Source organism: Hipposideros armiger, unplaced genomic scaffold, assembly GCF_001890085.2.
Source record: "Hipposideros armiger isolate ML-2016 unplaced genomic scaffold, ASM189008v1 scaffold_94, whole genome shotgun sequence".
Classification (NCBI taxonomy): domain Eukaryota; kingdom Metazoa; phylum Chordata; class Mammalia; order Chiroptera; family Hipposideridae; genus Hipposideros; species Hipposideros armiger.
Window position 1 is genome coordinate 3,705,569 of NW_017731444.1, and position 15,373 is coordinate 3,720,941.

General features: G+C 49.1%; 1 protein-coding gene across 1 annotated transcript in view; it reads left to right on the top strand.

The window, feature by feature from the left end:
- Positions 1-11,918, top strand: part of TM9SF4 (transmembrane 9 superfamily member 4) — a 57,449-nt gene extending 45,531 nt beyond the window's left edge. The window contains exons 10-17 of the mRNA XM_019645690.1: positions 295-376; positions 473-548; positions 2,312-2,395; positions 4,056-4,231; positions 4,714-4,777; positions 5,996-6,115; positions 6,726-6,815; positions 9,958-11,918. Of these exons, the coding sequence (XP_019501235.1) occupies positions 295-376; positions 473-548; positions 2,312-2,395; positions 4,056-4,231; positions 4,714-4,777; positions 5,996-6,115; positions 6,726-6,815; positions 9,958-10,107 (842 nt within the window). The 3' untranslated portion in view covers positions 10,108-11,918. The remainder of the gene's footprint in view (positions 1-294; positions 377-472; positions 549-2,311; positions 2,396-4,055; positions 4,232-4,713; positions 4,778-5,995; positions 6,116-6,725; positions 6,816-9,957) is intronic.
- Positions 11,919-15,373: the final 3,455 nt, after the last annotated feature.

The window sequence follows — 15,373 nt, forward strand, 5'->3', positions numbered from 1 at the left end:
AACTGGTGCTCGTAATGCTCTCAGCTCAGTGTCTGGTTGGTTACAAGTGCTCTGTGGGCTGGAAACTGCAGTTAAGATGCAGCCAGCCAAGGCCCAGCAGACACTGTACCCGTCTGAAACCCAGCTAAGACCCCGTCTTCTGTCGAGTGGAAGGGAGTATGCTGTTGAGAGGGAGAACAGAGCTTCATCTTGCCTCACCTGCCCAGGGCCCCGTCAGCCAACCTGGGATGGGGGCTAGGGGCTGGGGCCCTGGCGATGAGCTCCTGTGACTCTCCTGCTCCCATCCCTCCACAGTTGTGGCCATGCTTGGGATGCTGTCGCCCTCCAGCCGGGGAGCTCTCATGACCACGGCCTGCTTCCTCTTCATGTTCATGGGGTAAGTGTGTCTGAGTGGGCTCCTGGGGCCTGGCACAGGCCCCCTGTGCTCCAGCTAACAGGTCCCTTGGTTCTGGACCCCTGCCGTTTCCCACAGGGTGTTTGGTGGATTTTCTGCTGGCCGCCTGTACCGCACTCTAAAAGGCCACCGGTGGAAGAAAGGCGCCTTCTGTGTAAGTGTTCTCAACCTCCTCCCGGTGTGGGTGGGGAGCTGAGAAGCTTCTTCCCAGGTTCCTCAGGAGCAGTAGGCAGGTCTTGGGAGGGTTTTAGGGAGGAGCACACCCAGGGGTCAGGAGTGCTGGGCTCTTACCCACAAGTTCAGCGGCACCTCTTACGGCCTTGGTTGGCGCATCCATAAAATGGAGGGATTGAGTTTAGGTGACTTTTAGCCTACATTGTCTGATGTGTTGAGCAAGAGAAGAAATGGATTCAGAATAACAGGATTTGTTGTTCTAAATTCATTCTCACAGCTATTGGAAGCCTATTGGAAGGGGAGCTCAGACTGTTTCAGCTCTGGCTGCCATAGCCCTGGCACATAGTAAACCCTCAGTATGGAAGAGCTGTGATGGTGATTATTCTGGAAGGATCCACAAAGGTTCCAGAATTCTTGACGCATAAGCATTTTTCTCAAGTGACTGTGTGCAATCTATAGAGGTGTAAAGCCCCGCCTTCTCCTCCCCGGTGAGGCGCTTCACTTGCGAAGCCTCCCAACAGATACCCTCCAGGATCTCCCTCAGCAGGTCCCGTGCCAGACCCACTTTCTCTCCCCTAAACCCACTCCTTGCATCTGGTGGCCCCCAAACCAGACACCTGGGTAGCTTCCTTTGCTCCTTCTGTTTCCTCATGCCCTACCTCCTCTCAGATACCAAGCGTTGAGGGTTTTCCTGCCAAATAGTCCACAGATTTCCTACCATCTCCATATTCCAGGACTCTCGCCCAGGTTTAGCATCTTCGCCTCTCACTTGGACCCTTGACTGCCCTAGGCCCCCCTGGCCTCCCTGCAAGGTTCTGACCCTTCCCTGGTGCTCTGCCTCCCTCCACAGGGGGGCATCTACTGCAGCCCGCAGCAGTGGGCATACAACCAGCCATCTCTCCTCCGGCCTCTGCCATCCTCCCTGCCTGGGCACGCCACCCCGCACTCTCCTTGTGTCACGCCTCTAGGATCTTCCCCTCCCCCATCCCGTGTCCTCCCTGGTGCCCTAGAGGAGCCTGCAAGGCACGCCATGTGTGTTACTCCCCATTTGTGGATCTGTCTTCCCTCCCTGGAACTTGTTTCTTGTTCTTACCTCTGGTATCTATCACAGTGTCTAGTCCATAAATTTTAGCCAGGAAGGCAGACGAGGAATTCCTGCTACATGGCAGAGTAAAGGAGGAAGGGAGGAGATGACATTTGAGCTGCCCCTGGGGGTTGTTGTGTGGGTGGAAAGAGATGGAACATGAAAAGCCCTTGGTACAACATTAGCACTCAGGAGGTTGAGACCCTGAGGTGTTGATTACCTACATAAAGGCCCAGGGACAGCGACATGCTAGAGTGGTGACCAGCTAGTGTGTTGGAGGGCTGTGGACCAAAGGTGACACTGGCAGCTGAGGTTGAATGCCAGATTGCACAGGGCATCAGGCATTGTGATCAGTGACCTTCCTGGACGCTCAGGTAGCCAAGCGGTAAGAGGCTCAATGTAGGCCTGGGACTTTGGTGCTCTGTGCCTGGGAATTACACTAGGATGAGGGCAAGGAAGGGGCAGTTCAGGGATCTAACCGGAATAGAGAACGGGGCCTGCCTAGTATGGGGATCAGAGAACGCTTTCTGGGGGGAATGATCCTTGAGCTGGGTCCTGGAGAACAAGGAGGGGTTGAGAATTTCTAGTCTGGGGGCCCCAGTGGGACAGGTGGGAGCCACCTAGATGCAGCTCCCCAACCTGGCTTCTCTTGCTTCCAGACAGCGACGCTGTACCCTGGTGTGGTTTTCGGTATCTGCTTTGTACTGAATTGCTTCATCTGGGGAAAGCACTCATCAGGAGCGGTAAGTGCCCTCCCCAGTGACAGGGCCAGCTGTGCTCAGCCCCGCTCCTGCAGGTCACTTCCTGCCATTCCCTTCCCTTTTCTGAGTCCCGAAAGTTCTGTTCCCAGCCCTAGGGGCTGAGGGCTGGCTGGGGTTTCCCCAGCCCTGCCCATCCATCTGCCTGTGACCTGACCTTCCGGTGGGCTCTTGCAGACAGCTGGCCAAAGCTCACTTCTCTATGGGGAGGTTTCCACAGTCCAGGGGCCAACTGGGGAATTTCCCTTCATCTCAACCAGGGGAAAGCTGCTTGGTGTGAGTTTGTTAGGTCAGTATCCTAAAACAAGGCTTTCTTCCAAATGTCCCTGCCCCTCGGCACCAGCCCCTGCAGGTTGTCCTGTCCTCAGAGCAGGACCCTGCCAGCCCCAGTCATTGCTGGCAGCTGCCCAGGACTCTGAGCAGAATTGTGAACTCATTCTGTGGTGGGGAAATGGGGTCTTGATCGATTAGCAGGACTGCGGTAGAAGCGAGGCAGGCATTTGCCGTCTCAGCCACAGTGGGTAGAGCCGCCTCCTCTCCACCTGCAGGTGACCCCTAAGGGTTCTTGGGTGAGGCTTCTAGCCTGGGTCCCCAGAGGACGGGGTTCTTTCCAGCAGTCCAGGAAGCCGCCCTCAGGAAAGACAAAATCACGTTCTTCCTCTCACTTCCTCTTTATACCTGTGTTCCTTCTCTCTTTCAACATTTTTCTCCCAATTACCAGCTGCTCACTATGAATGCTCATTGTACAAATTTTGGAAAGTACAGAGAAGCTGAAGAAGAAGTCAGAAATAACCCACAATCCAACCGCCCAGAGATAAATACTATGTGATCTTTACTATGTGTTCTTCGTTTGTTTGTTTTTGTTTTTTTGGATTTATTTTTTTTTAAATGATGTAATTTAAAAATTATAGAGTATAGCAGCAAATATTTATATGGAACTTACTTTGGAATAAGTCCTGTTCTAAACACTTGACATATATTAATTTATTTCTTCCTTTTTATATGATTCTTATAAAAACATAATACTTTGGAGAAGAAGATAAAGAAAATGAAAAATTAGTTCTAATCCCCCATTTCCCAGCCGAGGAAGTACTGTTAACTTTCTAACATAGGCCTTTCTAGGCACTTATACATATAAATATTGGGGTGTTTTTATTAAATTGGAGTTCTAAACATACAGTTTTATAACCTGCTTCATTTACTTAGTAGTATATTGTGGGGTTTTATTTTAACAAAATGAGGAACGCACTCTTTGTGCAGTTTTGTTTTTTCCCTTTTTTTTCTTCACTGACCATGTAATTTCCCTTCATTCTGGCCTCTTCTTCCCTTCATGTTCTCACTTCCTTTCTTTCCTGTTCTTTCCCCACTTCCTCCTTGGGTGACAAACTCTGGGATGCCGTGGTTTTATCCTCACAGCCCAAATGGTCCACCGTCTGCACACCGCTTTTCCCTAGGGGTGGGGTCAGCTCCAGGAGGTCCTGGCCAGGAGTCCTGTGAGGGTGTGTTTGTAGGACCTGCCCACACCCCCATGGTAGTCCTGCTGTGCCTGTCTTTATCTGGGAGCCCAGAAGGTCCTTGTCCCCCCTGCATAGCCCCCAGCCTGGGCATCAGGGCCATGTGGGGCCTCATGGTGCTGTGCCCACAGGTGCCCTTCCCCACCATGGTCGCCCTGCTGTGCATGTGGTTTGGGATCTCCCTGCCCCTCGTCTACCTGGGCTACTACTTCGGCTTCCGCAAGCAGCCGTATGACAACCCTGTGCGCACCAACCAGATTCCCCGGCAGATCCCTGAACAGCGGTGGTACATGAACCGATTTGTGGGGTAAGTCTCCAGTAGGGGCCTTCCAAAGCATGTGAGACCAACTCTGCCCTGAGCCATCTCCTTAGGAGGACCCTGAGGAGGCTATGACTGGCGTTCTGCAGCTCAGCCGGCTCTAGTGGACTTCATGAAAGTTTAGCTTCACTCCAAGACAGAGGATCAAGTTGTAGCCAGACTTGGTGTCGGCCTAGGAACCAGGACAGGGGAGGGATGGAAGGGTGCAGTGAGACAGGTTAAGATCCATCCCTTGGACCTCAGGCAAGTCACCCCACCTCTCTGTACCTCAGTTTCCCCATCTGTAAAGTGAAGAGACTGATGCCCCCCCTGCCTACCTCACAAGAGGCTATAACGGTACAAAAGCATGCCAAAAGAATTAGAACCACCACACCCTGGAAGCTCTGTCAGTCGGGCTGGCTGGGGTAGGAATCAGGGGCTTTCGGTGGCCCGGGTCTCCTTGCAGCATTAACCTCCCCGTCCTGCTGCAGCATTCTCATGGCCGGGATCCTGCCCTTCGGCGCCATGTTCATCGAGCTTTTCTTCATCTTCAGTGTGAGTACTGCTGCCTGCTCCCCGCCTCTCCACACACACAGCCTTCACCCCCGCTTGCCTGGTCTCCACTTAGATGCTCTGCCTCTTACTACCTGTGAAATTTCAGGCAGGCCATTTAACCTCTCGGAGCCCCCATACTTCGCCCTCACGTGGGCTAATAGTCCCGCCTCTCAGGACAGCTTGGAAGGTTAAATGAGATACGGCATGTGTACAGGGTCTGGTGTATGGGAAGGGCTCAGTCAAAAGAAGCTGCCTCAGTAATACTGCAATCATTCGCCACCATTATTAATAGGATTGTTGCATCTGCTTTGATTTCCGGGTCCCTACACAGCTTTACCTGAGTTACTCAAAACTCAGGAAAGTGGGGGTACTGAGGCCTAATTCCCAGGCTCATTGTGAGGCTGGACTGTGATAATGTCTCTGAAAGTCACAGTGCCTAGCATTCGGGATATGCATATTAAATGGTAGCTGTGGTTGTGATGATGACGGCTCCTGTCCCAGGCATGCCAAGGTGAAAGTTGGCAGTAGGGTTCGTGACAGCCATCTAATTGTAGCTGACCACCAGCTCAGTGCCCAGCACAGAGAGTGCTTCACATCAAGTAAGTGCTGGACCAGGACCTACTGCTCGGGAGTAGTCCAGCCCCTCCCTGCTGAGGTCCCCGCACCCACCCAGCCTGCCTAGGATGAGGGTCAGAGGATGGGGTTGGCTGCTTTCCCATGGAGGCCACCTCATTCTCTCTGTGTGACCCTGGGCCCATCACCAGCCTCTCTGAGCCTTGACTTCCTCAGCTGTAGAAGTCCACACTTTCATAGGTTCACATGTGGAGATGACCATGAAGCATCTAGCTTGCCTGGCATGTGGTAAGCTGCCCCTAAGTGGTGGTGGCTGCTGTGTAATTTTGGGGGTAGGATTCATTATTTTCCACACATTGCCATGTTCAGGCTGGAGCCCACCCATCGCAGGGTCCGCCTTGTCCCAGCCACTCCCTGAGAACAGCCTGGCTCACCCTCTGCTCCAGGGAGGAGGGGCCATCGGAGCCATATGCCAGGCCCACAGGCCTCTGTGGCATTGTGATGGTGTCCCCATTCCTGCCCTGCTGACAGGAGGTATGCTAGTCCTGACTGAGGGCTGGCGTCCAGAGAACAGGCTGGGTATGCCAGGGGAAGGGCGCTGGGTGAAGGCAGGCTAGCTGAAGGCCAGCTGTGGTGTGTCCACAGGCAATCTGGGAGAATCAGTTCTATTACCTCTTTGGCTTCCTGTTCCTCGTCTTCATCATCCTGGTGGTGTCCTGCTCACAAATCAGCATCGTCATGGTGTACTTCCAGCTGTGTGCAGAGGTGAGGGGAATGGGGCCAGGAGTTGGGGGTGGGGGGCGCAGGATCCAGCATTGAGTGGGTCAGTGAGGCCGTCTGGGCTTCCCATGTGATTCCCGTCCACCCCCCTTTCTGGCCATGCGGTCTTAGGCAAGTACGTTGCTTAACCTCTCTGTGGAGCCTCCATTTATTCAGCTGGCTCCTCCGTTAGTGGCTCTGGTTGGCAGTTGCTTAACCTCTCTGTGCCTTCCTCATGTGACAAGGATAACAGTAGGACCTGACTCAGGGCTGCTAAAAGGATGAAACAGCTGATTCACAGATTGCATTTAGAATGGTGCCTGGCACATGGGGAGCATTTGCTCAAGAAACGTTAGTTATTACTGTTTTTTTGTTATTGATTTTTTTAAAATTGAGGTTTAATTTATAAGCAGTAAAGTTCACCCTCTTTAGTCTATAGTTCTGTTTTTTAAAAACGCATAACAGTTGTGAGACCAACGTCACAGTCAAGATATAAAACATTCCCATCACCCCAAACATTACTGTTCTTACTCAGAGTCTTTAGGCCCTTGGGCAACTGTGGAACTGGGGGAAGAAGCTCTGCCTGGAGACCCCTGAGCCTCTGTTTCCTCCTCAGGATTACCGCTGGTGGTGGAGGAACTTCCTAGTCTCCGGGGGATCTGCATTCTACGTGCTTGTCTATGCCATCTTTTATTTTGTTAACAAGGTACCTGTGTGAGGGAGCCCTTTAACCCTTTCAGGAAAGGACGGTGAAGAGGAGGGAGCTGGGGGAAAACTCAAGTGTTTGAATCTCACTTTCTTACCAAGAGTGGGGAGATCAGTGCCAGCGTAGAACTGTTTCTTCTCTAAAACATGCCTCTTTTTAGGAAAGAGAGAATCTGTGTCCTGTACATTGGGGAGACAAAAGCCTTCAGAATATATAACAGAATATTACATGCCAAACCTGTGACATAGAACCAAAGGGGTACTTAAAGGAAATATATCACCTTACAACGCTTTTAATAGGAAATAAGAGAGACTGATAATACAGTATTCACTGCAAGAATCTAGAGGGGAAAAAGATAACATGAAAGAGTAAAGCAGGTAAATGAGAAGAGTTAATAAAGATGAAAGCAGAAGATGCTGAAATAGCCTTTAGTACCCAAATTTAGGACCTCAGGCATCCTCCTAGCTCTGCAGGCTTCCTTCCCTTCTTCATTCAAGTACCATTCGGTCCCTCACAAAAAGGACAGGATGGGCCAGGGCTTTGCCTGCATCTTGGAGCGTCTGTGCTGTGTGAGCCATACAGGGCAAGTGTGGGTGAATGAAAGGGAGGCTGGCTCACTGGCTCAGGCATATGCACAGAGCCTGTTGTCCCAAAGAGTGGCGTGAATAAGAATATAAACATCCCCACGAAAGTTTTGGTAGATTCACGCATGACACAAACCAGGTGGGCCACTAGAGGAGTCTGGGTGCTCTGGTGGACCCCTCAGCTCCGAGGCTTAATACTGCAGACCTGTTCTCACCAGCTGTTCTTTGGGTTTCCAAAACCCAAAAGCAGGCCGTCCTCTGCTTGCAACCAGGGTGTATTCCCAAACTTGGGTCATAAGTCAGTTGGTTTGAGGCTTGGAATGTTCTTTCCCAAAAATGTCAGAGTGGAAAGGGCTGTGAGGATCATTTAGTGCAGTGCTCTACCCATTTCCAATTTACTGACAGTGCCTCTTTTCTAATGATTCCAGTAAGTGATCAGCTAGCTCAGGGGTCAGCAAACTGTAATCCATGGGGCCAGCAAGCCTGTTTGTGTCAATAAAGTTTTATTGGAACACAGCCATGCTCCTCCTTTTACATATCATTTATGGCTGCTTTCACAGTGGCAGAGTTGAGTATTTTCAACAGAGGCCGTAAGGCCTGTAAAACCTAAACTATTTATAATTTGCCCTCTAAGAGTTTGCTGACCCATGCTGTAGCACATCCAGTGACAGAAGACACTCCCTCCTGACACTCCCATCCTCTCTTTGGATAGTTCCTGTCATTATCACTGAACTGAAATCCCCCTCCCTGTAACTTCCATCATCAGACTAGTATTCCTGGAATCGTCCAGAACAAATCTAATCTCCCCTCCCCCCCACCCTGCCCCCACATAGCCCTTATTAATCAGAACTCTTTTCAGTGGAAAGTGACCAAAAGCCAGTTCCAAATGGCTTAAGCAAAAAGAGAATGTACTGACTGATGTAACTGGCTTCAGGAATGGTTAGATCCAGCATCTCAAGTGATGTCAGGATTCTGTGTCCATGCCTCAGTTCTGTGTGTGTTTTCTTGGCTTCAGACTGCTGACAGGATTTTTCCACAAAGTAGAAAGATGGCCAATGGCAGCGCTAGAGTCTCCTCTCTTCAGTTTTGCAGCGCTGGAGCTAAAAAAATGTCTTTCTTCTACCACCATATTATCAATCCCAGGGAAGACTCTTACTGGCCCCGGTTACATGCCATCCCTCACTGTTCCTCAGGTCCAGTACTCTGACTGACGAACTAGGTTTCGTACTAGGAATGACAGCCCTAACAGGACCACAAAGTCGGGACTGGGTACCCCAAGGCACCGGGCAGAAAGAAGACGTGAGACAGCATTGGACAAAGAAAACCTAACCACCACAGGCACTCACCCGCCCCCCTGGGGTCACATCAAAGCCTCCTGTCCTTCTTCCCTCTGCTCCATTCTTCTCTGTTCCAAAAATTTCCTCCTCCAGCCTCAGAGCCTTGTTTATAAAATGATGGCCTTGGCATGTCTGAACTCAAAGGGCCTTTCTAGCACTGCCGTTTTGCTTCATCTCTTCCTGGGTTTTACCCCCCAATTTACCACTGCCCTGTCCCCTACCCCACCTCCCATCACCCTCACCCCCTCTCCAGCCATGAGAAAGCGTAGGGAAGGAGAGATGGGGGTTGAGCCTGAAAACATGGCCTTCACCCCCAGGTTGAAAATGTTTGACCTTAGGAAGACAGTCTCAGAACAGTGACCTTTATTGTTTTCTTTTGGGCTCTTGGCATTTTGTGACCATCTGTCTGCCCGTGAACCCTGGAACAGGCCCCACTCCGGCCCTGCTGTGCTGGGCAGGTCTTAATACCAAGGTTCTAGATTAGCTCCACTTGGCCCAACAAACATCACAACACGGATCCCTGGCCTTGCTGCCCAGGCCTCTGAACGCTGCCAAGGAGTCCAAAATGCTCTAAGATAAAATCCCTGTGAGATGTTAACAAAAGTGACAGAAGCATTCTCAGGAGGAGAGGACTGTAGCCTGGGGCGACGTGTGGTGACTCTGGTCCTTAAGCTGGAAACCTTGGACACCTCTCTCGTCTCCCCACTCCCTGGTGTTCCAGCCATCTAGGAATGTTACTGTACTGTTCTGGGGACTGTGGAGGGTGAAGAAGTCACACAGATGTGGCCATTCTACCTACTGCATTCTGACCCCTGAGGTCACTACCTGCCTCCCAGTGCGCTCCCAGTCCCTCACCCCAGACGACTCGTACCCCTGCCAGAAATGGCCTGGGGCAGTGGAGTTAGCCCTGGACTCCTAGCCCTCTAGCCCCAGGTTCAAATCCCAGCTCCTTCTGCTTCATAGCCATATAACTGTGGGTGCTAATAACTTACCATGGTGGTCGTGAGAACCCAAGGCAGTGCGCAGGCCCTCGTACGGATGAAGGTTCGCCATGGCCGTGGGCCCTGCCTGCCCCTCACTGCTCACCGGGAGTAAGCCCCTGTCCCCGCCAGGCTTCAGCGTCGCCACCAGATCAGTGATGAGGTGGGGCAGCGGGGCCCAGTTGGCCATGGCAGGCTGGCGTTAAGCAGCCACCCCTTCTCTCCCCTGCTCGTGCTGCAGCTGGACATCGTCGAGTTCATCCCCTCGCTCCTGTACTTTGGCTACACGGCCCTCATGGTCCTGTCCTTCTGGCTCCTCACGGGCACCATCGGCTTCTATGCAGCCTACATGTTTGTCCGCAAGATTTATGCTGCTGTGAAGATAGACTGATGCGGGTGGACCGTGGCCAGGCCCACTTCATCCACGGACAGGAAGCCACCCTGCGTGGAGAACTGCAGGCACGCAAAATAAAATAACTCCTGCTCGTTTGGAATGTAACTCCTGGCACAGTGTTCCTGGATCCTGGGGCTGCGTGGGGGGCGGGAGGGCCTATAGATAAATCTTGCATTTTTCTTCATCATCTTATTCCAGTTCCGTGAGGGATGAGGTTTTTGTGCGTTGTTTTTTCTTCAGTGCTAAGAAAGTTCCCTCCAGCAGGAACTCTCGGACCTGTTTATCCAAGTTTGTTTTTCATTTGGAGTTTTTCCTTAGTTTTTTTTTTAACAAATGGATCCAGCGTGGACAAATCCACCGAGACACTGGGTTTTGGTCACTGTCTCCACCTCAGTTCCTCAGGGCTGTTGGCCACCCACGACTAACTGGAAAAGGACACGCCGAGCCTTCTGGGCTTCAGTGAGGTTTCCGAGCCTCTTGCCGCCTGCCCTCGCCATTGACGCCGTGACAAGCACACTCTAGTCCTGACATGCATTCTCAGTGCCAACCAGCCTCTACCAGCCCTTTCCCCTCCTCTTCTGTCCTTCCCAGCCTCCTCCCAGGGCTGCCCAAGGCAGGGCTTCCATCAGGCCTCTTGTCACCAGAAGCAAGACCCCATCTTGGTTGCTACAAGGAAATCCCATGGATGTGCTGGAGGCCAGGTGCCCCCGGACAGCAGGATTCAGCCCTGCTCAGAGCAGCGGGAGTTGGCTGGACCAGGGAAGAGACTTGCATTGAACTGTTCTTGTGCCAAGAAGCCCTGGATCTGGGGCCAGTATTTCCAGAGCCCAGCCAAGCGTCCACGTGTCTCTGTCTGTCTGTCTGTCTGTCTGGGCTGAGGGTCCTTACCCCTCAGGAGTGCTCCCCAGCCCCTTCCTCGGGGGGTTGCTGCTCGTAACAAAGTGCTGGTGGAGAGACCCCTCCTTTCCCACCTCTAGGGCAGAACAAGATCCCTTCCTTTCAGTGGCTGGGGAGAGGCACCCCCTCCCTGACATGCCCCAGCCTCAGTGCTCGTGCACGGCCCTTTTAGCTGGACCCATCCCGTCTTCCCTCTCCGCCTCCCATCTGAGTTCTTGCTTCCTTTGAGGGACACCCAGAAAATTGCTGGTGAGAAGGGAGATGGAAGGTAAGTTCTGTCATTCCCCATTTCCCAGGAATAGACAAGGAGCCCAGTCTCCCCAAGTTAGAAAGAGGGAGCTAACATGGCAGGCCTGGCTCCTCCATGAATCCCCACCCTTAGAGCCAACCTCCTGCCTACCCCGTGCATGTCACAAACACTGGCCCTTAAATTGCAAGAGACCAAACCTACCCTGGGATTACGGTTTAAGGAACAGCCACTCACCTTTGCCCCAGCTCCTTTGGGAATCCCACCACAGGACAAAGCTCAGGATGCTGGTTAAGCTAGGAACACATCCTACCCCCTCCCCTCCCCGGATTCTTCCAGCAGCCCTTACCAGCTCTACCAATCAAACCGGTGAACTTCCCAACCTTGCCTCACAGTAACTCCGCAGTGCCAAGCGGCGGCCACCAAGAATCAGGTTGGAGAAAAGGGCACCCAAATAGTAAGAGAATGATAATGGAGTCTTGTTTATTCAAATCTTGGGGTTTTTCCCCCTAAGAGATTCTCTTTTGGGGGGAGTAGGAAAATGGACTCCTTATAAGGTGTTTAAACATTATCGATTTTTCTGACTTTTTTAATCATCATCATTATTATTTTTAATTAAAAAAAAATGCCTGTATGCCTTTTTTGGTCCAATTGTAAATAAATATGCCATTGTCCTGTTGTCCTGTCTCTTGAATTTCTTGAAAGACTTAGGGGTCTGAGGTGAGGCAACTTCCCCAAATGGGTTGAGCCGAGTGGTTTCCCCAAGGGGAATTGATTTGCTCGGAAGTCACCCAGGAAAGGAGCAGTTTGGCTTCCAACCTGGATAGATCCAAGGGCTCAAAGGATAGCCTTAGGATTCTCCCTTTCTCCACTGTGCTTCTCTCTGGCCCATTGTGTCCCATTGTCAAGAGTCTTCCCTATGGGAGAGGTGGGGAGGGCATGGCACAAACTGCTCTAGGCTTACATTAGCCAGTGAGGAAAGCCTAGAGGAAACAAAAACATCACTTCCCCTACTTCAGTATATTTAATAGAGATAAGACTCAGGAAAAGTCCCTGATGGGCCCAGCTTGGATTACCTTTTGCACATCTTGAACCAGTCACTATATCCAGGGCGATAAGAGTACTGTTACAGGCTGCATACTCTAAGGGTGTTGGCTGCTATAAGTTCCAGCCCCACCAGATTCACATGGAATGGGTGATGAGGGAAGAACCATTTCCCATGGTAAGGGATACCAAGCAACAAAACTAACAGTTGTCTGTTGTACCCCCCTCTCTCCAACTCCAAGCCTGTGCATTTATTCTAATAGTGTCTTAAGGTGGAAACTTAGTCCATTTATTTGAGGCCTTTTTTTTCCTAATACAGGAGTTCAGTGCTATAAATTTCTTCCTAAGTACTGCTTTAACAGTATCCCACAAATTTTGATATGTTGTGTTTTCATTGTCATTTAGTTCAAAATACTTTCTAATATCCATTTGATTTCTTTTTTGATGCATGTATTTAGTCTGCAAGTATTAGGGAATTTTTTTCAAGGATCCTTGTGTTACTGATTTCTAATTCTGTTGTGGGCAAAGACTAAAATTTGATGAGACTTGTTTTATGGCCCAAAATATGGCCTGTCTTGGTAAATGTTCCATGTATACTTGAAAAGAATGGGTATTCTGTTATTTTGGGGTGGAGTATTCTATAAATGTCAGTCAGGTCAAGTGGTTGATAGTGTTGTTAAATTCTGTGATGTCCTTGCTAATTTTCTGCCTGCTTGTTTTATCAGTGACTGAAAGAGGGGTATTGAAATCTCTGACTATAATTGTAGATTTGTATATTTCTCCTTGCAGTTCTGTTTTTGCTATAATACGTAATTTGGAACTCTGTTAGGTGCATATTGTCCTTTAGATGAATTTATCCCTGGTAATGGTCTTTGCTCTGAAATCTACTTTGAAATTAATATAGCCAATCCCACTTTCTTTTGAATAATGTTAGCACAGTATGTCTTTTTCCATCCTTTTACTTTTATCCTATTTGCATTCTTACATTTAAAATGTGTTTCTTATAGGCAGCATATAGTTTAGTCTTGCTTTTTTATTCAGTCCTACAATCTCTGCTTTTTAACATTTAGACCATTTATGTGTGATCAACAATATGGTGAATGTTTAAATAAAAAATTTATTACAGTAAAAGACACATTGCCATTAATCCCCCTCAAAATACTCCCCCTTGCTTCGAACACACTTATCCCATCGTTCTTGCTTTCTGAAGCAGCTCTGCAAGTCCTCTTTAGTGAGTGTCTTTAGTTGTATTGTCATGGCTGCCTCAATGTCCTGAATCATTTTTACTTCGGGGAAGAGCCAGAAGTCGCACTGTGCCAGGGCCGGTGAATAAGGCGAATGAGGGCACACTGTAATGTTTTGATTTGACAAAAATTGCCATATACCAGAAGATGTGTGACACGGAACATTGTCATGTTGAAGGATGATTTACAGCACACTTTAAAACACACCTCTCAACTGTAGCTCACAGCAGACTGACTGCACTGAACAAGTGGAAACTTGTCACACACTGTTACTAAGGCTTGACGAACTGCTTCCTGTATTGAAGATCTCTGCCTTTCCATTGGATGGCACTCGGCAGCAGCATTCACCATATTTTGTGATCACAACAGAAAGGCTCCATGTCACACATTGCTTCTGGTATGGCAATTTCTGTCAGAAACATTACGGTGTGTCCCCATCCACCTTATTTACTGGATCTGGCACCGTGCAACTTCTGGCTCTTCCCCAAAGTCAAAATGACCATGGAAGGAAAACGTTTTGAATCGATTCAGGACATCGAGGCAGACACGGCAGCGCAACTAAAGATATGAAAGAAGACTTCCAGAACTGCTTCAGAAAGTGGCAAGAACAATGGGATAAGTGTGTTTGAAGCGAGGGGGACTGTTTTGAGGATTAATGGCAATGTGTCTTTTACTATAATTTTTTTTATTTAAACATTCACCGTAGTTTCTGATCACACTTCGTACATTTAATGTAATTATTGATTGGGCTAGGTCTAAGTCTGTAATTCTGCCATTTGTTTCTTGTCCCATCTGTTGTTTTTCTTTTTCTGCCTTCTTTTGGATAAATCAAATATGCTTTATATTTTAATCTCCTTCGCTGGCTTGTTGTCTATAAATTTTTGTTTTGATATTTTAATGACACTTGAGGCTTTATAGTATATATCTTCAATTTATTACAGTGCCTTTAAGTGATATTATACAACTTCACACATAGTATAAGAACCTTCCATTTCTACCTTCCCAGCCTTTATATTATGGTTGTCATTCCTTTTTACTTTTACATTATGTCATAAACCCCACAATGTACTGTTGCTGTTTTTATTTAAACAAGTCTTTAAAGAATTTAAATAATAAGAAAAATCTTACATACCGTATTTGCCGGCGTATAAGACGACTGGGCGTATAAGACCCCCTAACATTTCCACTCAAAATACAGAGTTTGTTATATACTCGCCGTATAAGACTACCCCCTCTTCCGCACACCTTCCACACACCAAATAAAAGGTAAAACAATATCAGATTTGATTTCAACATTTATATTTATATTCAAATGCTTATGACATGCAGGAAAACTGTCACAAGGCTGTATGTAATCAAACATATACATAAATCGCGATTCGCGATTTTGCGCTATCATACTGGGTGTATGGTCGGCTGTGTGCAATTTTGCGAGTGTGGTAAAATCGCATAACAGCAAAATCGCATAACAGCTGAGCATACACCCAGCAGCGCTGCTGATGCCTGAACGGTATGTGGAATGAAGTGGGCGGGCATCGGGAGACCACTATGGCACGGGGCAAGCACTATGGGCAGTCTATCTGAAGTGTACCTGGCGTATAAGACGACCCCCCACTTGGAGGCATATTTTTCAGGGCCAAAAAATCGTCTTATACGCCGGCAAATACGGTATGTACTGTGGTAGTTACCATTTCCAGTGGCCTTCATTCCTTTGTGTAGATACAGTTTCCATCTGGTATCATTTTCCATCTGCCTAAAAGACATCCTTTTACAGTTCTTGTAGTGAGGATCTGCTAATGAGGAATTCTTACAGCTTTTGTATGTCTAAAAT